The sequence below is a fragment of the Pteropus medius genome, unplaced genomic scaffold (genome assembly GCF_902729225.1).
Source record: "Pteropus medius unplaced genomic scaffold, Ma_sr-lr_union100, whole genome shotgun sequence".
NCBI classification, from domain to species: Eukaryota; Metazoa; Chordata; class Mammalia; order Chiroptera; family Pteropodidae; genus Pteropus; species Pteropus medius.
The window spans coordinates 10,623,704-10,650,856 of NW_024342471.1; the positions used below are offsets into that span (position 1 = coordinate 10,623,704).

At 52.1% G+C, this 27,153-nt stretch overlaps 1 protein-coding gene across 2 annotated transcripts in view; it reads left to right on the forward strand.

Annotated features, from left to right (window-relative positions):
* Window positions 1-25,959, forward strand: part of VSTM2L (V-set and transmembrane domain containing 2 like) — a 32,420-nt gene extending 6,461 nt beyond the window's left edge. The window contains exons 1-4 of one of the 2 annotated variants that reach the window (XM_039864310.1): window positions 4,106-4,447; window positions 13,715-13,884; window positions 15,456-15,506; window positions 24,522-25,959. In XM_039864310.1, the coding sequence (XP_039720244.1) occupies window positions 4,417-4,447; window positions 13,715-13,884; window positions 15,456-15,506; window positions 24,522-24,794 (525 nt within the window). In that variant the 5' untranslated portion in view covers window positions 4,106-4,416 and the 3' untranslated portion in view covers window positions 24,795-25,959. Of the gene's footprint in view, window positions 1-4,105; window positions 4,448-13,714; window positions 13,885-15,455; window positions 15,507-24,521 lie in introns of those variants that run through there. The other variant, XM_039864309.1, reaches the window with a different exon arrangement.
* The last annotated feature ends 1,194 nt before the right edge of the window (window positions 25,960-27,153 follow it).

Genomic DNA, 27,153 nt, shown 5'->3' on the forward strand with positions numbered 1-27,153 from the left:
AGAAAAATATAAGCAGCACATCAAAACTATGATTTTACAGATATGATTGCTTAGGATGAGATTAATGTGGATATTAAAAAATAGTGGGTTAGTTAATAGGAAACTATTAAGGATGTAATCATATGGGTGGTATGCAGGCATGACGTATGAGAATGACAGGATGCGGGCGTGCCGGCCCACAGGCGGCCCCGCCTACCTCACGCTCCCTACTCATACTGGGAACCACTGGCCAAACACAGGCTGCTGCCATGTATTGGAAGCTTGATTATTCATTCATTCATTCATTTATTCATTCAACAAATATCGATTGAACATCAGCCATGTACCATGTTCTTAGCCACTAGGGATGTATTAATGAAGAAGAAAGACATAAGGTTCTTGCTCAGACAACTAAACCTATTTTATATATATATATATATACACACATACGCACACATATATATGTATGTATATATACACATATATATATGTGTGTATATATATATATAAATTGTGCTAAGAGTTAAGAAGCAGGGATGACATTCAGCCCAGAGAAGGGCACTTACCCACTACCCTGGACAGTGAGGGTGTCCAGTAGTGAACTGCCCATCACAGAAGGTATGCAAGTTGGACCCCACCAGTTATTAGCTAGAGATGTTATAGAGGAGATTCCTGCTTTATTTCCCAAAAGAGCATAAATCAGTGAAGTGGACAGAAGCCAGAACACAGTGGGTGGTTAATAAAGATCTGTTGCACAGCAATTTAGCGATGGTGCTGGGACAAGGGACAAGGGCCCAGGTGGGTGGAGCTCCCAAATCGAGGATGCCTGGCCTCACACAAGGGACATGGCAGGGGTGGGGCCCTTTGCTGTCCCCTGTGTTGAGGGGAAGGGGCAGTGACTCCTTTGTGACTTCACTTCAGCTCTGAGTTGAAAGTGCCAGAGTTGGGGTAGCAGAAAGGGTTTTTATCTAGTCTACCTCCACCTCTACCTTCGGGGTGGCCTGGCAGGTCCCTTCCCCTCTCTGGGCTTCACTGTCCCCACCTGAACGATGCCAAGTTTGCCTAAGCTTTAAGCACCTAGAATTCTTCCATCCGTATCCTCCTAAGCCCTAGCCTTTGTCCTCCACTCGGCAGGTGAGGATGGAGTCGATGGTGGCGTGGAAGTCCATGCAGCACGTGGTGCTTTGCTCTCAGTGGCCTTCAGGGGTCTGTGAACTGAAACACCAGCCAGTGCTCATCGAGTGTTTTCTCCATGCCTACCACTTCCACTCCCTCCTCCCCTTTCATCCTCATGCTCCCCGTGAGGAGGGTGCTCCCATTTTACGGACGAGGACACTGAGGCTTAGCGGGGGTGATGTGACTTGCCCGAGGACGCACGGATGTCGCATGGTAAAACCAGGCTTGAGCTCAGCTTGCAGGACTGCAGAACTGGAGTTCTTAACCCGTTCATCTGTCCTGCTCCTGGCTGCCAAACCGGGTGGGTGTGTGGGCGGGTGCTCTGTTCCGGATCGGTGTCCTGGCCTCATCAGAGTCTCTCAGGGTCTGTGACGCCAAAATGCTGTGCAGGCTGGGTCTGGCTGAAAGAGCGTGAAAGTCTTGGCTCCTGGATCCAAGTCCAGCCCTGTCGGTGGGGAGCGGTCCGACTCGGGACAGCCGGGTGACCCTGGGTGCACCTGCCTGGGTACGCTATGAGGGGCTGGTGTTTTTGTCTAAATGAATGTCTGGAGTGTGTGTGTTTCAGTGTTTGATTGTGTGTGGTTTGAAGAGCTTTGGCGAGGTGGGAGGGAGCCTGGGTGGTCCTTTAATGTCCTGGCCTAAGGGACCAAGCTGGTTTCCTCTGCCTAGAAGCCTTTGCTTTAAAACCAGCCTCCCCGCCCCTCCAAGCTGTTGCCCTTGGGACTAGAGGCATAGAAGCTCTGGGAGCATCTGGAAGGTTAGAGCTGGAGCGGGGAGAGGGGGCCTTGCTCAGAGCTATCAATTAGAGGGGCTGGCAGTGGCCATCTGTGGCAAATGCTCTGCCTGCCCCGCTCTTTCTGGATCTTTCTCTCTCTGGGTCTCTCTCAATCAGCTCCGTCTCTGTCTCTGTCTCTTTTGCCCTCTATCTCTGTCTTTAAGTCTCTCTCCAGCTTTCTTTGTCCCTTTCTCTATGTCTGCTGTATCTCTCTCTTCCTCTTTTCACCTCGGTGTTCTCTTTCTTTCTGCCTCTCTGTACACACACACACACACACACACACACACACACACACACACACCCCTCTTCAGATGACATCTCCGATTACACATGCATATATTCTGTTTATCATAATGACTCCCACACAGAGCAGGCACTCGTGAAATGTCAGTTGAATGAATGAAGTGGAAAAAAGGATGAATGACCAAATGGTGAAGTTACAAGGGACACTGGAGCTTGTTTAGACGTGGTTCCTAATTATTTCGGAGGTCACAATCCTCTTGAGAATCTGATGAAAACTGGATGGTTTTCTCAGGAAAATGCCACATCGTTTTGCTTAGTTTCCGAGGGTTTGTTGAGGCCCCAAAGCCCATCTGTGGTCTTCAGGAAAAGCAGCTTTCCATTCACCGAGGAAAATGAGGCCCGGAGAGGGGCCAGGATTGGCCCCAGGACACAGGGTGAACGAGTAGCAGGCCAGGTGTGGACCTGGAGTCTTTCCCCTACCCTCGGCCCTCCCATGTGACCTGGGGCGGCCTCTGGAATGAAACTTCATTAACTTTCCCCAGCAAGTCCTTGGTGGATAAGTGTCTTCAGGGGGTGGGTGTTGGGGAGACATAAGGGATGACAGTAAACCAGAGAACAGGAAACAGGTCGCGGGCAGGCGAGCCATCCCAAGGAGGTCTCTGCAGGTTCCCAGGGAGAGTGGTTGTTGTGTCCTGGTACAGTCAGGGAAGACTTCCTGGGGGAGGTAGGCTCCTTCTCAGCCTGTGTCCAGGGACCTCCAGGGCTGAGAGGAGACTCCAGAGGCCAGTACAGAGTCAGGCCTGACTGCCTGGGCCTGGCAGGGGCTTCATTTGGAGAATCATGCGTATTGGTAAAGCAGGCCACAGCTGCAGCTCCAGAGGACAGGCTGCAGAGCTCGGTTTTGACCTCCAGGGCAGCAGCAGCCCTGGAAGGTTTCTGAGTGGGGAAGGCACAGGGTGTGGCTGGCGTCAGGTGGGTATGGCTGTGTGAGCAGAAAGTGGCAAGGGTAGGGAGGGAGTTCGAACTGGACTTGGGGGTTGGAGGGACCAACAGAGGAGAAGAGGCTGCTTCCTGAGGAAGGGGCTGAGTTTATGGGCTCAGAGGATGCTGGGGCTGACCTCGGTGTCCGGGGAATGATGGAAACGCAGGCGTGTGTGAGTGTGCACATGCATGTGCGTGTGTATAAGTGCACAGGCTTCCTTTCTAGCTCTTGGACACGCCAAGCTCCTTCCTCCTTAGGACCTTTTCCCAAGCAACTGCCTCCTCCTGGCAGCCTTTCTTCCCACCTCTCCTGCCCTCTGGCTCTCTCCTTCATGCTTCATGTAGCTCCTCAGAGAGGCCCATGACTTCCTGTCAGAGCCCCTTCGCGATCACCCCAGCAGACACCCCAGGCACCCATCAACATGCCCATCTTGCAGAGGAGAAAACCGAGGCTTAGTGAGGTACAGTGGGCCAGGGGCCCCACCCCTAGTTCAGTGCAAGGGAGCAGAGCCCAAACTTTGTTTTCCCCCAGCCTGGCATGTTAAGGGTGTCTCTTGGGGTTGGGGGTCTTGACTGAACCCCCCTTTCTTAGAACCTTTGGGCTTGGTTCCCGGCTGAGCGTGGGGAAGGCGAGAGCAGTCGGCAGGGTGTCTGTTTTGCTTTGTGAGGTTTTAAAAAAATTATTTCCTGCCTCGGAGGCGGCAGCAATTACGGGCTAGCTCGCTGGGGAGCTGTTTGCTGGCTGTCATCGGCCCCGGGAAAGGGTCCCTAATGGAGGCCCAGCGGCGGCCAGAGCACATGGTAGTGGAAATAGTGCTCAAAACAAAGCAGCACTAATGGTCTTGGGCAGGCAGAGGAGAGGGAGGGGAAGGCGGGCTGGCTGTCAGCTGATGGGGAGGCCTCTGGGGCAGGGGCCCTGAGACTCACCAGCTGGTCTCCTTATGCCCTCCCCAGAGACCTCAGCAGTGGTCCCTGAGCTCCAGCTAGGTGCTGGGTGCCCGAGCCACATCCTGGCTCTGTTGCTTTCTATTCAATCCTCTCCCGGGCAGAGGGAACAGTAAGTGCAAAGGCCCTGGGAAGGGGCAGAACCCCTTTAGCTAGGGATTCTCTGGTTCTAGAATAGTCCTGGTGTTTGAAAAGGCCAGGCCAGGCTAGCCTGGAAAAGGAAGGTGGGGGCCTTAGGGAGGGAATAGCTGGAGCAAGACCACCTGGGGAGACGGCATGGATAGCGGCCCGATTCATCTCCATCATGATAACGCTCCATGGAACCCACTGTGTGCCAGACATTTGCAGGTATGTACGATGGCGCTGAGTCCCATTTTAAAGATGAGGAAACTGAGGTTCAGAGATTGGACCACCCCAAGGCAGTGCAAGTGAGGTTCAAAATCCGGTCATTCCAGAACCCACTTATTTACTGCTGCAATCTTGGGTTTCCCAAACACAAAGGGTGGGGCCGGGGATTGGGGGGCCGGGTTCAATCCAGGCCAGGTGCTGTGGGGAGGGGTGGCAGGACCAGTCCGTTCTCTGCCCCTGCCTGCTGTGCGACCACCTGTGCTCTGGAGCATCCCTGGGATCTGTCTCAGTTTCTCCCCGCCTCTTGGTCTCTGCCCCTGGTTTTAAGATGCCCTCATCTCCGCTTCTCCCCTTCTACTCTGTTCTCCATGGCCCCGGCACCCCCTGGCTCCACCCCGGGTGCCTCCCCACATCTCTCAATTTTCTTTCTCTTTCTCAGTGAATCTGGGGATGCTGCTTTCTGGGGTTCTGGGGCACCCACTCATCCCCGTGGCTGACGCAACCTCCTTTGGCTCCCTCCATTCACCCCTCTCTGCCTCTGGCAGGCAGCCAGGATGCGTACATGTCTGGACTTTGGGGTCAAGACACTCTTGGGTTCAAATTCTGGCCCCCACTCAACTCTGAGCCTCACTAGCCATTGGTGCAATGGCCTTTCTCTGCGGGCTTTGCAGGGTGGGCCAGTGAAGACGAAGAGAAATTCCTGGTTGCTTTCTCCTGTCCTCGGCGCCCCCACCCTGGTGCCTACCTTGTCCCTGACTCCCTGCACATCCCCACACCTGCCTCGCTCCCTCCCAAACCCTGTGGCCCAGGAGTGTGGGAAGAGGAGGCGGGAATTCCACTGGGGAAACCTGCTCAACTCCCACACTCCTGCAAGTGCCAGAATGTTTTCGCTTTCCTTAAATCTCCCCAGATCTGTAATTCTGCTGCTGTCTCCCTCGATATGTGCTGCTGGCCTTGGGAGGCACCCTGCCCCCAGCCTCAGCCCCAGCACTGCCCTCCTGGCTGTGTCAGGGTTGCCGGGCAGGGGACCCGGGCAAGTCTCCACCCTCTCTGTGCCTCAGTTTCCCCATCTGGAAGAAGAGGAGAATGATAGTGGTTATTCCCCAGGTGGTTTGGGGGGTTTGGTGAAATATTTTCTTTTATTAAATAAACACCTCTATAAAAGGGATGAAATCTGATTTGTACTATAATGTGGATGAACCCTGAAAACATTATGCTAAGTGAAAAAAGCCAGTCCCAAAAGACCACATGTTATGTGCTTCCATTTATGTGAAATATCCAGCGGAAGCAAACCCACGGAGGCCGGGGGCAGACTGGTGGTTGCCAGGGGCTGGAGTGTGACTGCTTGATGAGAACAGGGTTTCCTGTTGGGGTGTTGAAAATGCTCTGGGACTAGGTAGAGGCAGTGGTTGCACAGCATTGTGAATGCACTAAATTCCACTGATTTGTTCACTCTAAAATGGTGAATTATATGTTATGTGAATTTCACTTCGATTAAAACTAACTAAATATAAAGGAGACACCTCTGTAGCACATACCGTGTGCCAGGCACTCCACTATATAAATGTTAATGCACTTAACCCTAACAACAACTCTTTCAGGTAGTCGTTGCTATCGTCCCCATTATATAGATGAGGAAACTGAGGGACAGCGTCAGCAGGCACTTAGCAAATAGTAAATGCTCAAAAATGCTAGCTATTTTAATTTTTTCTGGCTGGGGCAGCCCCGCATTCCTAATCGGCTGGGGCTGGGCAGGGGCCCCACCTGGGTGAATGTGCTCGTGTGTGTCTAAAACTCACTAGGGACTGGATACCACCAGGTAACAGCAGGTTTTGAGGCTCCACTGCGTTCTGCACCCTGAAACAGGCTCTTCACCTGCATTAATTCGTTTAATCCTTGGCGTAAGCCTTTAAGCCATGACATGTGGGAATCGAAGCTCAGAGAAGTAAAGCAACTCACGCAAAGCCACACAGCAAGCCAGGGCAGAGCTGCAACCTGCATCCTCACCTGTAAATCCAGGCCACCCCTCCTCCCAGTCCTGCCCCTTCTTCCCGGCCCCTTCCCCCTTTAGCCCACATGTCAACATTCTTGTGCACAGAGCATGGTCCGAGGACCCTGAAGCTGCAGAGATGGACAAGGCCTTGGATTGCATGGAACAGGAGGCCCTTGACTTGGGGGGATTCACCCCACGCAAGAAGCAAACAGCTCCCCACCAGAGCCAACGTTTCTTTGATGTCCTCTATTTCTTTCAAAAATTCATAAATTCTGTATTCTATTCCATAATATATTCATGTTTGTTTTAAGACAAAGATGATGTTCTTTCCTCATTTTGGGGAGGGACATCAATGCCTCGGGATGTTTCTTCCCCGGTGTGTGCAGCACAGACCATAAGGGAGTCTTTCATTCCTTTCTTTGTTCGTGTGTTCCATGAGCACACATTTGGACCTCCTTGCTCCTGAAATTGGTGTTAGTCCTCACCACATGCCAGGCACGGGGAACCTTACACTGAATCAGACAGGATGCGGCACCATCGGCTGGACTGGAAGAATTGGTAGGATTCTGGTAGGTGATTGGTGGGGAAAGCTTTTCAGTATATGGGCAGCACCAGCAAGTCTTGGAGGTGAGACTGGGCCAGTGGCCAAGGAAGCCAGAACTGGTGATGGTGGTGAAGGTGGCCGCCTACCTTTAGCAAGACCTGCATCCCAAGCCCCTTTTCATCAAGAAAAAAGTCTCTGCTTGGTGCTGCTCTGAATTTAATGCCCTAACTCTTGCCAGTGTCCCTCGTTAATGAGAGAAAATGGAGATTGAGGCTTGTAGCCTTCAGCAAGCAACCTTCCCTGGTTAGAATTTACGAACACTGTTGGTTTTGATAGTGTTTATTTTTACAGTTACCCTCTATTTATGGCAAGTGATGCCGATTTTCCATTTATGACAGTAATAAAAGTCTCCTTTTAAGCTGAACTTTTTTTTAAGTAAAAAGGAAAAGATGTTTTGAAAATAAATATCAAGTAAATTATAGTACAGGTGGTACTGGGATTCTGCAGAAATGGTGAAGGTGGTCCCCAAAAGGTTGGACTTCAAAAACCCTCTCTTTGGTGTACCCTTTCCTGTTCTGAGCTCCCCCTGACTGTGCAAATCCCACTTAGCCTTCAAGCATGCCCCCTCCTCCTAGAAGCCTTCCCTGACTCCCCAGGCGTGCATAGGCCAGCCTTTTCTTCTCCTAGCACAGGCACCTTGCACGGCTATGTGAACAACTGTACATGGTGATTCAGGCTCGGTTTTGGCTGTTCTTGGTCCATATGACAGTCACTGGTCTGTGTGTCTCTCCTGTGGACTGTGGGTCCCTTGAGGACCAGGGCCTGGTCCAGACATCTTGGGAAGCCCAGCACAGAGCCTGGCCCAGAATAGGGGTCTGTGATGGCCGATCTCTCTCATTCTTTCTGCATGCCAAGGCCAGCACGTGCCCACTAAGGACACTGCAACTTCTTAAGCTTTTGTACAAAATGCTTTTCTCTCCACTTGTTAAGAGAAAAACCTGGCCACTCCAAGATAAAATGACCTTTCATCCACTCACACCTTGATCCCTCTTGCTACAGGCAGCCTGCCAAAAGCCAGGGGCTGCCCAGGGGGAAACCAAGAGAACCCTCGGGGCCTCCCCTGGGCCCATCCCAGGGCAGTCACGCTGCATTCACCCTTGGGGAGGAGGGGGCTCTGTCTGTTGCCTGCCGGGCTCCCTCTAGGCAACCAGCCTTCTCAGCCCCCATGGGCTTTTGCACCCCACTTCTCTAGGTTCTCCTGTAATGGACATTTTACATCTGATTTGGGGAGTGCGGTGAGATTCACAGGGGAGGCAGGGCTTCATTAAACCTCCCTCTGTAGTCCTTTCTCCCTGTCCTGTCCCCCAGCTGAGAGTTTCGGTGGCCACGGGCCTTCCTGACCCCATGCCACACACCCTTCCATCCCCAGCACCCAGCCAAGCTAGGCACAGAGCAGGCTCTCTGGAAATGGCTCCCAGAGCCACACTTTTTAACACTGAAAGGGGAGCAGGAGCTTAGAGAGGACTCAAGTTTTGGTTGGGAAACTTTATAGTCAGCCTTGGGATTGAAGTCTGACTTTGTCCATTTATGCTGTGTGACCACAGGCACCAACACCCCTCCTCTGAGCTTTGGTACTTCCTTCTGTGAAATGGGGCTGTCAAAGAATAGTACTACCTCATCGAGTCTTTGTGAGGATGAAGTGCGGTCCTGTGTACAGTGCCTAGCACATAGGTAGGGTTTCCTTCCTTCAACACCAGAGCAGAGGACTAGCCCTGATGGCCCCTAGGTTCTCTGAGCCTCAGGTTCTCCACCTGTAATACAGGCACAATGATCCCTGCTCCACAGGGTCGCTATGAGGATTTTGTGGGCTCAGGCACATCAACTTTCTGGCTCATCGTGAGCCTCCGATCAGAAAGACAATCCCACAGGGCTGATGGGGCTGGTCCGTGGGCCTCAAGGTTAGGGGTTGGAGGTAGCTGCTGGTGAAGCAGCCACGGCCCTTCTTGGCACTTACAACATTTATTTATTATCCTGTTTTATTCTTGGTTGCATTTCACATGATAATTTTATGGGCCTTCTCGAGGAGCTGCCAGCTTGCATGTCAGTTTGGCTAGGCATCCCCTCAGCTGGGCCCATATAAGCCAGGCTGGGCCTGGGTGCCAGTGTTCATGAGGGCCAGAGGAGGGGCTGGGGAGGGGGCTGTGCTGCTGGGGCCTGACTCAGGATCTCCCTGATTGCCTGTGTCCATATGTCCGTCCCCATCCCTTCTCTTGTGGGTGCAGTCCCCCCAAAAACTCCAGTCTGGCACTTAATGTGCCCAATAAATGTTGTGTGAATGAATGACTAGATGAATGAATGAATGAATGGTGTCTTTTTGTTTGTTTTTTTTCTTACAGTTTCTAACTTCAATTATCTGGTTCTTTTTTTTCCAATCTTCATTTCTTACTTTATTCATTCATTTATTCAGCACAGGCCTAATAGCACCTCCTACATGCCTGTTCTTTGGGGGCAGTGTAGGAGCCTTGCCCTGCGGGAGCTTCCAGGCTAGAGGAAAATACAGACACTTCAATATCTGTCATCTAACACACTCTAGTGAGGCAATGAGAGGACTCAGACACCATCAGGGTTCACCAAGGAGGGCCTGGGCTGAGGGATTAACCAAGGGGCCTGCAGGGCCACCCCGGTTCTCACTGCTCTGTCCCCTTTGCCTTTCCCTAGCTCCAGCTCCTTTAGTTCCCCTGACTAGGAGCTGTCCCTGTCACCAGTCCCTAAGGGGGGACTCATTTCAGCAAAGATCGATGAGTTGGCTGGGTCCGGTTCCTGCAGGCTTCTTGGAGGAAGCAGCCTCAAACCAGAGATTTGAAGATTGGAACAGCAGAGAGGGCTGTATAGAGGGAAAGAGGAGATTTGGGGCTGGATCATAGAGTTTGGGGTGGGGAATCTGAGCTCCGAGATGGAGGGACTTGGAGCTGGGCTGGGACAGTCTTCAGTGGACAGGCAAGCCCTGAGTGAGACCCACTGGCAGCTTGGGTGTATGTGCTGTCGGGAGCAAATGAGGAAGCAGAGGGATACAGGACGGATGGATGAGATGTCATGGGACCCGGGCGTGAGTGAACTACAGATGTTGTGTCAACTGCCTAATCTAATGAAGTTACACAGAAGCATCTTTTAAAATCTTTCCGGAGAAGATAGAATTTTGAGCTAGAAGGTGAGAGAAGGTCATGTTTGTTGAGCAGCTACCATGTGCCAGCCATGAGGTATATATTGCCTTGTATCCTCCCTCATGTCCTCTCATTCTCTCCCTCTCTCTCTTTTTTTTTCAGATAAAGGAACTGAGGCTCAGAGAGGTAGAGGGGCTTGTCCAGGTCACACAGCTAGGATTTGAACCTAGGCCTGAAAGCAAAGCCCTAGATGTTTGTGCTGAACCAGGCCTGGAAGGTTAGAAAGTAGGTCAGGGCCCTGCTCATAAAGGTGGGCAAGATCTTTTAGGTCATTCCTTGCCTTTCCCAGAAGCCAGACCCAGGGGCTCAGGCCAGGGCCACAAGCCGTTTCCTACAGATGAGGCTCTGATAACTGGGTCTGGGGTTAATTAATACATCGCTCCCCCAATTAAAAGCAGAAAGGAAGAAGATACTGAATTCAATCAAGCCCCTTTCTCCTCCTGCAGAATCTTAATTTGTGGATACCAGTTTTAATTGTCTTCCCAGTGAGCCCAGCCCTACTCGGGCCCTGGGGCTGGAGAACACAATTGCATCCTTCTCAAAAATCTATAATTATACCAGCTTCCCCAGGGACTGGCTGTGAGGAGTTACCTGGCAGGGAGGGAGGGAGGGCTCAGGGACACAGGAAGAAGTCAAAGAGGAGAGATTGATTTTATGTCCCAGACACAGGAAGGAGGCTGACATGGGGATTAGGGGTCTGGGTGGGGGCCTGACATAGAGACTGAGGAATGAGGTGGGGTTGGGGGATGGGGAAGAGGTGCTGCAGGAGCAAGGTCTAGAAGTTACCGGCTCCTCTAGCACCAGGTGCAAATGTAACTACCTACTTACTCCGTGGCCTTGGACAAGTTCTTTAACCTCTCTGAGCCTCAGCTTTCCCATCTGAAAAATGGGTTCCATAATGATCCCATGTACTCCACAGCATGATGGTGGGAGCATGAGAAAATGTATGTAAAGGGCTTGGCTTAGTACCTGGCGCAATGCAAGTACTCGATAGTTCTTAGAGTTTATTGCACCATCATCATCAAAATTAGGATGGATCACTTCCCAGTTTCTGGTGCGGATGCGGTGTCTTCACTCACCGAGTTAGGAGAGGGAGCAAGAACATCTTGCCAATTAGAGCTGCTACTTCCGGTGGAAGTAGGAGGAACTGAGCTCCCTGTCTCTCGAGGTATACAAGTGGAATGCAGAAGTGCAGAGCATGGTGGCTGAACTTTACCTGCTAATTCAGACCAGATTCTGATGGGGACTGACGGACCCTGGGTTTTAGTCGCAACTGCAGGTTAGACGTAGGTTCAAAACCCAGCTCTGTGTGAATCTTGGATGAGTCATGTCATCTTTCTGAGCCTCATTTTTTCTCCTCTGTCAAATGGGAGTGAGTGGATTAGAGAGTATTAGAGATAGTGTGTGCATAGTGCTAGACATGTGGTAGATGCTTAATTAACAATGTGGACTAAAAAAAAAAGGAAACGAGGCTTTCTGGATTTCCCTTCTCTCTGCCTTGGCTCAGCTCCCCTCCCTTTTCCCAGGTCCTCGTTGCTCAAAGGGGGCCGCTGAGCACTGGGGAGTGTGGCTAGTCTAAACTGAGGTGTGTCATAATCACGTAAAAATACACCTGAATTTCCAAGACTTGGCACCAAAAAGAACATAAAAATATCTCAGTAATAATTTTTATTATTTGAAATAATAATTTTTGGATATCTTGGGTTAATAAAATATGTTATTAAAACTCATTTCTCCTGTTAAAAAAATCTTTTTTTAAAAACTTTTTAAAATGTGGCTACTAGAAACTTGAAAATTCTATGTGCCTCACATGTGTGGCTGGCATTCTGTTTCTGTTGGATGATGCCATCTAATGACCCTTAGTGGGGTTTGCGGGGAGAGGTGACTCTGTGCTGGGGTCCCTCACAAGGCTGTTTGGGGTTGAGAGGGCCTGGCCAAGCTGACTCCTGGCTACTGAGCAGCCCCGGGCCATACACTGCCCTCTCTGAGCCTTATTTTCTGCATCGGCAAAAAGAGCTGGTGGACCAGGGCCAGAGTTTTCAGTTAGTTTGGGGCAGCCTGTGGGCAGGGGAAGGCTGAGTGAGGGTGGATGGAGGCCCTGTTCCTCCCCAGGTCACCCTGATAGAGCCCCCACTCAAAGAAGCCCATCTCTGCCCTTCCTTCCACTCATTTTTCTGCCTCGCTGGGTGGAGCGCCTTGCGGGCTGCAGTGGCAAGGTGGGGCTGGGATGGCGGTACGGACAGACGCAACATTCCTGGGTGACCTGCACAGCTGGGCATTTTTCCAAGGCAAGATAATCTCTCCTGAGAAGAGGGAAGAATTCTAATTACATCTCAGGACAATATTTGTTTGGAGAGATGAGAGACAGAACATATGGTGGAGAGGGACAGTGGGCCGTACAAAGTGGGGGTTTGTTTTCTCCTTTGCCTGGCAGAGTGGAAGGGGTGGCGGGTGGGGTGGGGCTCCTGCTGGGTCAGGAGAACCGCCTGTCCTGGGATTTGGTGGGGAGCTGGGCCCTGCAGAGGACAAGAGGCGGCTGTGGCTTCCATTGCACCTTGGGGCCCTGAGAGGGTGGAGGATGTAGGTGCTCCGCATGTGCCCACCTGTTGGGCACATGCGGAGCACCTACATCCTAGGTGCCGGGAGCCATGTAGCTGTGGGGAGCTCTGATCCCTGTTCCCATGGAGCTTTGATGGTCGGTGCCTGCAGTGAACAGATACGTGCCCGTGACTACAGCGGGTGGGAGGCAGGGGTGGGGGAAACCTGCACAGGTTCATGGGGTCAAGGGTGGCTTCTCTGAGGATCCAACTATAAGCTGAGCTCTGAGTGACTTGCAGGGCAAAGAGGGGCCAAGGGAACAGCATCCAGGCATTGGGAACAGTCAGAGCAAGAGTGAGATGGAAGGAGGCATGTTCACAGGACAGCGAGGCGGGTGGGATCTGATCCCTCCCCCAACCTTGCGGCCTTTCTCCTCGGAGCAGTGGGGAGCCAGGGGAAGGTTCTGAGCTGGGGTGGCCTGGTCTCATTTGGTTTTGCAAAGAAAGCACTGATCACTGTGCACAGGGGCTGGGAATAGCCCAGGAGAAAACCAGGGTGGAAGCAATTGGAGAAATCTGGGAGAATTAACAGGAATGGCACCTTCCTTTCTGGCCTTCTGGCCTCTTTGCTCACATTTTGCAACCCAGCCCTCATCCGATCCCTCACTCCCCTGCAGAGTCTCCCACAGCGCCCACAGGCTCCAGGATAGGGGCCCAGCCTGAGCGGGGGGCATTGAGGGCCTTGGGCCTACTCCTTCCTTCCTGTGTCTTGCCAGCTGCTGCCGCATACCCCTCTGCCCAGCCTGGCAGAGCTTCTCCAGGTGCCCCACCTGAAACCATGGCATTCCCACCTGCAGGCCTGGCTACTCCCGCTCTGTCCACCTCCTCCACCCACCAGCCCTGGCCCTGCTGGCCCTGCCATTTCCTGAACCCTGGCTATTCCTCCCCGCTCCCTCTTATTTCTTTGCACAGCCCTGTTCACAGAGACGCCCCACGACATGACGGCGCGGACAGGCGAGGACGTGGAGATGGCCTGCTCCTTCCGCGGCAGCGGCTCCCCCTCCTACTCCCTGGAGATCCAGTGGTGGTACGTGCGGAGCCACAGGGACTGGACCGACAAGCAGGCGTGGGCCTCGAACCAGGTACCCGCCCTGGGGAGACTCTGAGTTGGGCTGGGAGATTCCTGGCCCCTCGGGTAGGGGTGTGTCTCTGCCCCTCATCTCTTCTGAGGGGTACGGGCTCCAGCTATGTTTGTCCTCTGCGGCACCCAGCTGTCTCCTTTCCTTCTCCCTGAAAAGGAGGCTTGTTTTCCGGGCAGGAGGCAGAGCAAGGTTGAGCACTTGGGATGGACACAATAAGAAGGCCCCTCCAAGGAGTGCAGAGTTCTCCCTTTCAGGTACAGGTGGGGAAGCTGGGGCCAGAGAGACAGAAAAAGCTGGTTCCAGGCTGTGGGGCAAGATGAGTCTCCTGACTCACTTTTTATCACTTCTCCAAGCTACAGACATGGGACAGCCAAGTTCCGTCATGAACATGCACGCATACCCTTCCACGCATGCGCAGCACACGCCTGCAACCCAGTCACTGCACACGAATTTGCCACTACACATAGACACACTCATGTGCGCACCACTGGAACAGATGCCGTTGGTGTCCCTGCCCACATGCTAGAGCACACTCTGTCCCCTGCCACCAGCTCCACTGACAACTGCCAACCCCTGTGACTCTGCCCAAGGGTTTTCTGTGGACAATAGAGCCTGCTGGCCAGCAAGACAGGCTGGAGGAGCACTCCACCAGTAACTGGCAGGAGTTGGAGGATAAAGTCCCCAGCCCCCGTGCCCCTCGGCTGGGATGAGGGCTTGATAACACATCCATTGTGGACTTCCTCCCCTTTTTCGTTCCCATCACTCACTCTGCTACTGACGTTTCCTGGGATCGCCTCCCAGATATACTACTTGCACTTGAACCTTTGTCTCAAGGTGTGCTTCTCGGGAAACCCAAACTGAGACGTTTTCATTCTCGCACTTGTGTATACACAAACAGTATGCAAACGCACACATATGTGCTGACCCATTTATATAGGAACACATTATATTTACACACCTTCGTACACACAGGTGGGCATGCTCACACATTCTTGCATGCGCAGGAAATAGCCTCTAACATGTTCTGCGTTGCTCCCAGGAGTGTCAGCAGCTCAACGCACAGGCTTAGAGGACTCCAGTGGTCAGGGAAATCCCTTAGGCAGAGTTGCTGGCCTTTGCCAGTTAGATGCCTCTGGGGTCAGCTTGCAGGGAACAGCATGTGGGCCGGACTCCGTCAGTATCTGCTGCAAACACTCATGTGTGTGACACACCTGAAAATACAACATATTCACAGATAGACACAAGTGTACAGACAGACAGTCCTACATTCATACCAAGCAGACTCACATTTTTGCCCGTCTACCCATACCCCCCTCATATATCTCCAAATGCCCGGTGTCTAAATGCAGAGCACACACACCATCTGTTTTATAGGCACCTCCTTTATCTTCTCTTGCTCCGACTCACCCCCACCTCCTGAGAGGACACAGGGCAAAGGGACCCCCAACTCCAGACCCTGGGACCCCCAGAGTGTCACCTGCCGTAGCTAGAATCTTAGCTGTTGTCCACGTTCCCACCCAGTGGTGCTAATGCCTTGTCTCTGCTTTCTTCACCCCTCCCACATCCCACAGCTAAAAGCATCTCAGCAGGAAGACGCAGGGAAGGACGCGACCAAAATAAGTGTGAGTTTTGATAATGACTTCTCACAAGGCTCTAATGGAGGACACAGCTGTAATTTAAAAAAAAAAATTTTTTTTTTTTTGGTCCAGTTCGGCAGGAAGCTTGGGGAAAAAGATGGAGAAGAAAAACAGAACGGGAAAAAATGGCTCTGCTCTGTTTTTTAAAAGTCAGAGATTTTTCAAGTTCATTGAATGACAGGCACAAAAAATGACAGGGAGGGAGAAGGCACATTCTCTCCTGTCGGGAGCCAAGGCTGTGTGCGTCCCTGATGCTTCGTGTCTGTCTCAGCAGCATTTTTTATTTCAGGACCAACAGGGTCTAATGAGACTGAGCCAGCTTTTTTTCCGGCCCATCATGACTGACAGCTGCAGCATCTCACGGTCACTTGGGTCATCTGGCTCCCGGGGGTGAGGCGGGCGGGGGAACTATGGCCAAAGGATTTCAGGACTGGCTGGGAACTTCCTACGCATTGACTCGTTATCATTGCTACACCTCCGTAGGGAAGGGCAAGCATTCACCCATTTTACAGGTGGGGCAACTCAGCCTTGGAGGGGTCAAAGACTTGGTGTCATGGTGTGGCTGAGCTGCCTCGAGCTCCGTCTCCCAGCTATGCTGGAGCCCAGTGACATAGGGGACCTAAGGGGCTCAGAGAGTGACAGTTTTTGTGGAGGAGGGGCATATGAAGAGGGACCTGGAAGAGGCAGGCAGGATTGAGAAAGGAGGCAAAAAGGACTTAGTAGAGGGAACCAGACTGGGGACACGTGTGGCTATGGTACCAGGCTGGTGTGTGCATGGGACATAAGGTCAGCCTGGTAGGAAGCTAGAAGTCTACCAGCAACATACTCAGAAAATTCAGGTGCCTGCAGGGGTATGGATGTGTGTTTTGAGTGGCCTCAAGTTCACTCTTTTCTGCTGCTTCCACAACTTTTCAAGGACTTTGAGAGCTCATGACCCCAAGGCCAATTAGACACAGATGTACAGAGGAGCCGCAGCAGAAGTCAGTGTAGAGTAGGCACTGGGAAGCATGGGGGTGCCATGCCAGGCATTGGAGGTGGCAGAGGAGAGGCAGGGAGGCCAGGGAAGAGGCTCCTGCAGACCCTCGGGCAAGAGGTGGGCAGATGAGAGAACTGGGCCTTCACGGCATCATTTGTGCTGTCTGTCCCAGGGCCTTTTGGAGTTAGGATCTGGAAATTTGAGCCATTTCCAGTTAATGGTGGCTGCTGGTCCACCCTTTCTCTACCCCGCCGCCCCTCACCCTCGTCCTCTCGGCAAAGGGCACATCCATATGTAGTGCCCTGTTTCTTGCCCGAATACCCACCAGTTAAGCCCAGGCAGGTAGAGATCTCTGTGTATATTTTTACACTCCGTTCATCACAACTCTCCTATGATTTTGTTTGGGGTTTAAGGAGCATCTCAGGCAAAGGAGAGAATAATCTAATTGATTTAGGGGATTAGAATTCAAGGCTGCTGAGCCACACGTGAGCGGAATGTAAAAACGCTTATTAGTTAAATAAAATAAATGTGTTCGGTGTGGCTGTGCAATCACTCCCCCACCCTCGGCCGCTGCGATTTTTGCACCAGGTAGGGCTCCCGGGGTTCAGTTAGGGAACTCACAGTCATAAACCCAGCTCCTCCTGCAGACAGCATCACGCACATGACTGTTCTTAAACACAGGGCCGTGGACTTGGCTGACACCTGTAAGCAGATACCCTTTGTGGCTTCTTGCAGTCTAGGAGAAGCTGAAACTTTTCTGTCACCTTCAAGGCTCTGTGCTCTCCGCTCACCCTCTGGGCTGCCTCATCTTGCTTGACCGAGCTCCCCTTCAGCTCCCAATCCTGGCTCCCTTTCCGCCTTCGCACAGGCCAGCCCCTCTGCCTAGGAAACTGTTTTCTCTCTTCCGTCAGCCCTGAGCTCACAAGGCCTCCCTCGATCCTGTGACTCAGCCAGCATGCTTACTTTTCTCTGCTGGCTGCATATCTGTCTCTAATTATCCATTCCTGTGACTCTTTGTTTCACATCTGTCCCCCTGGAGACAGTGGGGCTGGAACTGTGCTTGCCTGATTCACTTACGTTTCCAGAGTCTAGCACTGTGCCTGGCACGTAGTAGGTGCCCAGTAAAAAATTATCAAATGACTGTCACACACACATACACATACCCAGGACAATGGGGGTGCAAACCCAGACAGATTTTGACACACAGACATACCATCATGTCATGCGTCATGTGTTGCACATGTGAAATGATGGGGTGAAGGGGCTGCTGTGGGGCCGTGGGACCTGGCGAACCCAGGCCCTGTTTTGCAAGGCCCAGCCGAGCCAGGCAGAAATTCCGGCCAAATAGTCCTGTGTCTTCTAAAAATCCCCATTTTGATGGAATAGCTCCCGATTTTCAACTAATTTAATTTTGGGGAAACACCGTGGGAGCGAAACAGTGTAGTCCACCTGCTGGGCAGCCTTGGTGTTCCGGGGGAGGAAGTACAGTCAGCTTCCAGGGGCCAGTGGGGGCAGGGCTCCGTGATGGGCTCTGGGTGGCCTGTGGGGGCCGCCATGGTAACCCTAGGTGGGTTCGGAGAGGCCGTGCTGAGCCGGGTTGAGATTGTGAAGACACACTGGCCTCAGCTCTGAAAGTCTCAGGAGCTGAGGCCTGGCACCAGTTCTGCCACCTCCCTGCACCTTTCCTCCCCCACTCACTATTGTGTCTAACACCTACACAGAAGCACTTTGGAAACTGTAAACTCCTATGAATTCGGCCATGTGAATGACAGTGGCTATTAGAATGGAAACAACACGAATTTGCAAATCATTCGCAAGACTCCTATTCCCAACATGCTGAGGGGCTGGAGCAGTGAAAGGAGGCCCAAGCTTCTCTGCAGGAAATGGGTGGGGACGAAGAGAGCTCCGAGTTTTGTAGGGAGTTGTAGAAAGATCATTTACGTGGGCCGATAGGCACCTGTGATATAATAATAATAATAATAATAATAATAATAATAATAATAATAATAATAATGCAGCTAACATTAATTGAGTGTCAGGAACCATGATGAGCACTTTACATAAATTATCTCATTTAGCTCGGGGCCTGGGGAAGGACCCCTGGCCTTAAAAACATCTCTCTCGCTATCTTGTACATGCCGAGGATTCCACCATCAGGACCTCAGTCCTGTGGTTCAGGCAAATTCTTTTGCTTAGTGGCCATTTTCAAATTCTGAAAGTTTTTCTTTTGTTCTAATTGAAGTCCTTATGTGTTAGAATTTAAGTTAATTTCCCCTTAACAGTTTTGCAAATAGAGATCATCTCTAACTTCCTAATTTTAAGAAAATGTGAAGTTCTCCACACACACCTTCCTTCCCAGGGAGCTCACCCGCCTTTCTCCCTCCTTTGTTCTCACAGAAGTTGTTCGTGCTGTAGATTCACTTCATTTCACTTGTTTCGGCCATGGGCATCCCGGGTCCCCGTGTATGCGTAGCTCGGTGCTCGGACCCACTCATCCTAACCCCCGCCTCCCCTTTCAGTCAAGCCCTAAAAGCCAGGTACAGCTGAAGAGGCTTCTGTCCCTAACCCCTCCCCTCCATCTCCATAAATGGTTCAAAGGCAGCCACATTCGTCAGACCAAGTGGCCTTTCAGGTCAAGCCCCTCCTGCCCTACCTGGCTGCGCCCCAGGTGTGTCGTACATGTGGATACCAGATGGGCGGGGTTGGGGGCGGAGACCGTTGACCTGCATCCTTCCCAAATGATTGCCAGGCCAAGTTGTGGGTTAGGGTTTTCTGCTATAGACATTCCTATCTTTTCTTGAAATTCCTGTAGTAATTCACAATATACATAGGGTATTAAGTCCTGAAGTCTGCAACGGAGGCGAGTCTCATGCGGGGTCAAAATCATGCGTCCTAGGGATCTCTTGAAACATCCATAGAGCAGCCAGCCTGTGGTCGGGGGCTGTGAAGATGCCTCCGTGATGGCCGAGGTCACACACACCCAGTCCCTGTCCTTAGGATGCTCCCAGTCCATGTGGGAGATGGATGATAACCCAACGATCACATGTGATAGAAAGTAAAACGACAAGTGTGACCATCAAAATGAGGAGAGTTGCCTGGGAGTCAGCCCATAACATAGGACTTAACCTAACCCGGGGGCCTCTGGAGGGCTTCCTGGAGGAAGTGCTACTTGAGGTGAGCACTAAAGTATAAGTGAGTTTACTAGCAGTAGGGGGAACTTCTCTGGGTATGCGTGTTGAAGGAATTGCTGGAGGCTGGTGTGGCCTAGGGGAGGTGGGGATGAGACCTCAGAGCACCCCTACTCCTGGCAGCCACTTCAGGGAGCAGAAGGAAGGGCTCTAAGTTGGGGGCATTTTGGAAAGATCTGTCTAGCTGTCATGGAAGAACAGATTGGAAGGGGCCAGAATGGCTTTAGGGAGACCTGGGAGGAGGCTGGGGTGAAGATCCAGATGAGAGAAGCTGGGGCCTTGCTCTGGCCAGTTCATGGGGATCTGGATTCTGGACGGAAGAGGAGGGGACCCAACAATGTTTAGAGGGAAGATCAGTGGGATTCGGAGAAGGATTCAGTGTGCGGAAGGAGCAATGGGGATGATGACAGGAGGGTCCGGCTGGAGTGGGTGAAGCTTTCTGGGGTCCAGATCTGGGGAGATCCTGAGTTGGGTTCTAAACATGCCAACAGGCTAGTGGAGTGGCTAGGTGTTGCTGATGGAGGCGTGGGAGTGGCAGAGCTCAGAGCAAGGCCCAGCCTGGGGCGGGGACCCCCTGACCCCTATTCCTTCCCCCAGCACCTTCCCGGGGTCACCATATCATTCTCAGGCCTCAGCCATGAGGCCATATGTAGGGAAAGTCTGGCACCAGGGAGGTAGATTGGCACTGCCCATTCTTCCTGGAAGGCTCTGGAGAAAGATCCCAGCTTGCCCGCCTGATCGCCCAAGGGCCCCTGCCATGCCCGGAAAGGCCTGTGCCATGGGCGAGCAGGGAGGAGGCTGAGCTTGGGCATGGTGTGGACTCGCCTTGTTTCTTTCAGCGTAATTAGGTGCTTAATTGCACCACTAGGGCCTGTCGATGCCTGTGCCGAGGTGATTATGATTTACAGCCAGGCTGCCCTGTGGGGGTCTCTTCTGCTCCTGGCCTCGTCAGTCTAGTTGAAGGTCTGGGCCACAGGATTTTCTGCCCAATTTGTGAATGATGAAATCCAACAGGCAGCTTTCACCACCCCTGAGAACCTGGAGCAGGAAGACAGACCCCCCCGCCCCCCCATAGGCTATGTCTCTGAGAGGGGCTGGGCTTCCCTAAAACACGGGTCCCCAACCCCCAGGCCACAGACCATGTACTGGTCTGTGGTCTGTTAAGAACCAGGCCGCACAGCAGGGGGTGAATGGCAGACTAGTGAGCAAAGCTTCATCTGTATTTGCAGCTGCTCCCCAGCGCCAGCATCACCGCCTCAGCTCCACCTCAGACCATCAGGCATTAGATTCTCATAGAAGCACCGGTCCCTGGTGCCAAAAATGTTGGGGACCACTGCCCTAAAGCATGGAAGGTTAGGGGCCTGGAATGAGGTGGGATGGGGTAGAGAGACAGACCTGAGGTTTCCTGGTCATCAGAAGCTCCCCAGACATGTGTTTAAGGCCTGGCTTCTATCACAACTGGGAGGCTTGAACACAAATCACTTCACCTCCCTGAGCCTCAGTTCCTTGACCCATACAAGGGTATCTAGCAGTGCCTACATTACAGGGTTATCGTGAGGTTTAAATACAATGTAGGAAGCTTTAGCACATCATCTCTGTGATGAAGCACTCCATAAACGGTAGCTACCAGCCCTACTATTACTGTTGTTATTGTTTTTGTATTTGCCTTCTCCAGATGGTGCTTAAAGGCACAGACCGCAGGGCTGGGAGGGAGCAGTATCTGACACGTGTCCACCCCCTTTGTCTTGTTGGAAACTAGCTCACTGAAGTGCTGGATTATAGGTGTGAGGTCTGTGTCTCCACGCAACCACGAGCCCGTGGGCGCATGGCTGAGGTCCAGCTGGTTCACAGCTATATCCCCAGTGCCCAGCTAACTGTGCGTCAAATGAATGGATGATCTAGCCCAAGAAAACTGAGGCCAGGGTCTGGGTGACCTGTCAGGGCCAGAGCCCATCCTCCAGTACCCCCTGCAGTGCTCCCTGTTCCCCACCTCCTCTCTGGGTGGAAGAGCTTCTGCAGACAACGTGTTTGCTTGCAGAGGGGCGACAGGGTGGGAGGGAGCTGACTGCTGGGGTGGGGGTAACAGGTCCAGGCCCAAGCTTCCTGTCTGGGGGTGGGTGAGGGTGGGCAGAGGGGTGGGCCACGCTTGATGCTCCCTCCCGAGGAGTGGCTGCTCCCAGCGCTTCACATTATTACTCCATTAGCGCCTTGTAGGGTTGACAAATGAAGGATAATTAATATCTGTGAGGGAAACAGATGTTGGAGTAATTCGCTCCCCGCTGCGCATTTGCGACAGCATCCCCTAACTCCCTGAGAGCATGGCAAGGCCACAAGACCTCTCTATGCCCTTGGTCAGAGGTGATGGAATCAGTAGGGCTGACAACTTCCAGCTGGGCCCAGTCCCAGCACTGGGAAGAGAGACACCTGGTCCCCACACCAAGAGGGGCTGCTGGAAGCGTTTCCCGCTGCTTGCTTTTGGGAAGTTCTGCCAGTGTCCCATCTTGTGCCTCCTGCTGTACCATAAACCCATGTTTTCCTGCTTTATGGGGGATGGTGACCAGCCAGAAAAGCTCAGAATAAAGGGAGATGGGCCAGGCTCGCTGCTGCTACCCACTTACCCTCTTCCCTTCGGGAGCCTAAGACTGCCCTCCCCCAACCCCCTGTGGCCCTGCCAGCTCCAGGTGACCCTCTGTGGGCCTGTCACACCATTTGGAGGGTTAGAGTGCATGGAATCAGGTCTGGGTTCAGTTCCTAGCTCTGCCACTCGCTGACTCAGTGCCTGTGGGAAAGTCACTTCTTCTGGAGCCTTGGTTTCACCATCTGTAAAGTGGGTATAATCATGTGTATGTGACCTAAACTTAGAAAGCATGATATCTGGCTAACACTTCATTTGGAGAAAGGAGCTACAGTGATTCCATTCATTCAACAAATTATTATTATTGTTGTTGTTGTTGTTGTCATTATTTATAGGGTTCTAGTCCCTATAATGGTCACTAAGATGAACAAAATAGCTATTCCTGCCCTCAGGGAGTTGATAGCTTAACCAGAAAGAGAAACAAAAACCAAGTCAGCATACAAATCAACTAAATGGTTCTCAAATTGTGACAACTACTTTGAATAAAATAAACAGGGAGTCACGATCAAAGGCTTCTTGGAGGAGGTGATGTCTGAGGATAAATGAGAGTCAAGCAGGTGAATAGAGATGGGGTACAGCACCCAAGCAGCAAGACCAGTGTGTGCAAAGGCCCTGCGGTCAGAAAGAGCTTGGCATTTGGGAGGAGATGAGAAGGGACCAGAGGGGCCAGCACAGATGAGTGAAATGATTTGAAGTCACGTGTATGAGTGCCCAGCACAGAATCTGAAGGAAGTCTGTGGAGCAAATGGACTCCCTCAGTGTCAAGGTGATCAGCAGTGGCTCCCCACTTCAGGAGCTGGGGCTTGGCAAGAACAAGCCAGCTTGTTGTCTCTTCTCCCCTCCAGAGGAGATGGATCAGTAGGGCTCAGGGCTGGAGCTCACTCAGCTTCAGCCCAGGCCTGGGTGACCCTGTGATGCAGCAGGCAGTAAGATCGTTGAGAAGGGGGTCACTACCCAGCAGTTGAAGATGCATCTCTGCTGTTCTTTCTAGGCAGGGCGGGGTCTGCAGGAGGTGGGCCAGGGCAGTAAAAAGGCTCTAAGTAAGAAGGGGCCAAGGAAGAATGGAAGCCCCCTCCTATCACTACCCAGCTCTCATAGGCCCAACTACCCACAGGCCCAATTCTCCCCTCCTTTTTTTAAAAACTTTTTATTTTGAATCGTAGACTCATAGAAAGTTATAAAAATAGATCATAGAGTCCACTGTACCCTTCATCCACCTTTCTCAGTGATATAGCTTATGTAACTGTCCAACTGCCTTTTCTCTTTTAATTGAAAAAAAAAAAGAAGAAACTCACATTAGCTTTATGTTCACGGCAGATTTACCCAAATGTCCATCAGCGGACAGCTAGATAAACATTGTGGTGTATTCAGACAATGGAATACTATACAGCAATGAAAAAGAATGAACTGAGATGTGCAACAACATGAAGAATCTTGATATTATGTTCAAAAGAAGCTGTGCACAAAAGAGTTCAAGAACAGGCTGAACTTAATCTGTAGTGACAGAAGGCGGAGTAGTGGTTAACCCCATCGGGTGAACCCTGACAAGCTAGGGCCACAAGGGCTCACTCTAGAAGAGTTATAAAGGTCCCGGCCTTGCTCTGGTTACAAAGACAACTTTTAGACACTCGCTCCCCCCAAATGTGGTTAACAGTTATTAAAATCCTGATACATTTGTAATCAGCCTTTATTTTTTTTTAAAGAAATAAAATATTTCGGACTAAGCTAAGAACTCACTTTGCAGTCTGTTGTAGATCCACGGCCCTCCCCTACGCTCCATTCCCAAGACAACCGCCGCTATGCGGCCCCTGTGTTCCCTCCCGTCTGTTTTAAACTTCGATACACACAAGTGCCCCAAACCAGTATAGAGTGTTTTTATGTGTTTATTTACAGAAATGACATCACACTGCAAGGGTTCTGCAATGAATTTTCATTTCCTGCATGTCACTGAGCTGTAACGTGCCTGGCTCTTAGCTCATCTTTTTAACTGCTATGCAGTATTCCATTGAATGGACTGACTTCTGCCTATTTATTGTTCTATTGATGGACATTTAAGTTGCTTCTACTTTTTTGCTATTTAAGACCGTGTGCCCTCCTGGGGGTGTCTATGGGGTCCCACCCTAGGCATGGGCTCCCTGGATGACAGTGTCTTCCCCCCCTGCTGCCCTGTGGCCAGGTCACAGTCTCTCTGTCGCCCCCAGGTGGTCAAGGTGGTGGGCAGTAACATCTCCCACAAGCTGCGCCTGTCCCGGGTGAAGCCTACAGATGAAGGCACCTACGAGTGCCGCGTCATCGACTTCAGCGACGGCAAGGCCCGGCACCACAAGGTCAAGGCCTACCTGCGGGTGCAGCCGGGAGAGAACTCGGTTCTGCACCTGCCTGAAGCCCCGCCTGCCGCACCCGCCCCACCGCCCCCCAAGCCTGGCAAGGAGCTGCGGAAGCGCTCCGTGGACGAGGAGGCCTGCAGCCTCTAGACTGATGCCCATCCCGCCTCTTGCCCACCCCGCGCCCCTACGGCTGTACAGAGTGCATGAGGAGCTGCTGGACCGCTGGAGACCGGACTGCCTGAGTCCAGCCGCCTCCCCATCCCCAAGACTGCCTGTGGCCACTACGTCGGCCCTCCACTCACCACCCCTTTGCTCAGCATGTAAGCCCCACCCAGCCCTTTCTTTTCAGTCCCTTGCGGTGACCTGGCTCAGAGGAGGTGGCCTCAGGCACCAAGGGGCCAACTGCCCCCAACACTTGGGCAGGACGCCGTGCTGGGGCCGGGCTGCCTTCTTTTGTCACCAGCTTCAGTGGAGTCCAGTGTTTCGCTTTGCTTGCTTGTCCCCCAATCCTGTCCCTTGCCGGGGCCTCCCAGCCTTACTCTCCCTCTTTCCCACCATCCCCCTCTTGGACCTGGGGGTGTGGACTGTGATCCCTCCCCAAATGTGGACTTGAATCTTCTGAGCAGAGCTAGGGCCTCTCCCCTGGCGAAGAGATGGGGCAAAAGCCCCCGGGACAGCCTTGCTCTGGGCTGTGGCCCAATTGCAACATCACTCATAGGGGTCCTGGGAGGAGAGAGAGAGAGAGAGAGAGATGCAGCACTGCCTCCTGGTGGGTCATTCATGTTCAGCCTCCTTATCCCTAAGAAACAGCTCCCTGTCCCACCCTCCAGGGAGGCGGCCGGGTTGGGGAGTGGAGAGACCAGGAATCTGCCCCTTCCCGTAAGGAGTCAGTAGGAGGGCCTTACCCCTCTCACCACGCGGTCCCATGCAGAGATTCGCACCAGCAGGACCCTTCGGAGGGTCTTTGAGGTTCCCCCAGGAGCCCACCTCTGCCAGCTCCCAACTTCCCAGCCCCCTTTTGGGGTCCATGCCAAGCCCACCCAAGGGCCTGGGGCTGTTGAGAGCCAAGGGGCCCCAGTACCAGTCCCCTCACAATTACTGATCAGGGGGACACCCACCCCTGGTGATTTGTAAATATTTCTATTGAGCCCAACAGCCTCTCAGAACTGGCTCAAACCTCTAGCCACCTCTCAGCAATGGAGTGAGGGATGTGGGAGAAGCTGAGAGCTTCTCCCAGGGGTGTGTGGGTAACCCTGTATACATGATCCAATTCGTGACTACCAGCCAACCTGAATAAAGCGGTTTAAAAACATCTCTGGGTAGTGTCTTTCCGGGGCATCCGTGTCTGGAAGCAGTGTGGCAGGGGAGGGGGAGGCGGGAGAGGGCTCGGCCAGCCCACACCATGCCTCACTCAGCATATTCTCACTCCTGCTTTCTGCCCCTCAAGCACAGAGCAAGAGCTGGTGGGGGCACAGGGAGAGGGCAAAATAATAATAATAATAATAATAAAACCACAACCTTAGTCCAGCCCAAGGCATTTGAATTATTCTTAGATTTTGAGGTAATCACACATATAGAAGAGTGCCTAAAACACGCCTACACTATTTTGTGAATAAATTATAAAGCAAGTAAAGGTGAGCCACCACTGACCAAACGGCACCCCAGAACAGAACCCCAAGTCCGGCCCGTGTGTCTTTCTGATCATACCCCCTCTCCTCCCTGCTGGAGGTAACCACCATCCTGACTTTGAAGGTCATCATATTCTTAATGTACTTTTTACAGTTTTACTACCTATATGTATGTCATCTTAAGTGATATAGTTCAGTTTTGTCTATCTTTTTAAATTTTGTATACGTGGAATTAACCATCTCTATTCTTTTATGCTCCACTGTATTCGTGAGATTCATTTATGTTATCACATGTCTGTAATTTGTCCATTTTATTGCTGTATAATATTCCAGGCTCTGGACCTGTTGCATGAATATCTTACAACTTATCAACTTATTTATTCATTCTACTGTTGACAAGAATTTGTGTTCTCATCTGAGTACTATTATCAGCCACACTGCCATGAGCATTCTAGTCTGTGTCTCCTGGTGCACATGGCACAAGATTCTCAGGTGGATTTGCCAGGTTGGAGGGTTAGGCACTGCACTCTAGGCTTCTCATTTTCTCCCGGGAGATATCACCATTCCTTTATTCCAGTTGAAGAAACAGGCTCAGAGAGGCTAAGTAGCTCATCCAACGTCACGCAGTTGAACTCTGCCGGGCCTAGACCCCTCTCCTAACTTCTCCCATCATGCCCTGGGCTCTGGACTCCCCTTGGCTCACTCCAATGGAGGGTCCCACCCACCACGGTCCTGCCGAGAATCTGACTGAGGGTGTGTCAGTTCAGAGTTCTCAGGTCAAGCCCTTGTAACCAGCAACCAGAGCAACCCACTGGTCTCTCTCCTCCGTGTGCCTGCAGAAACCACAGGCACCACCCACACTGTCTCTGAGCTCCCCT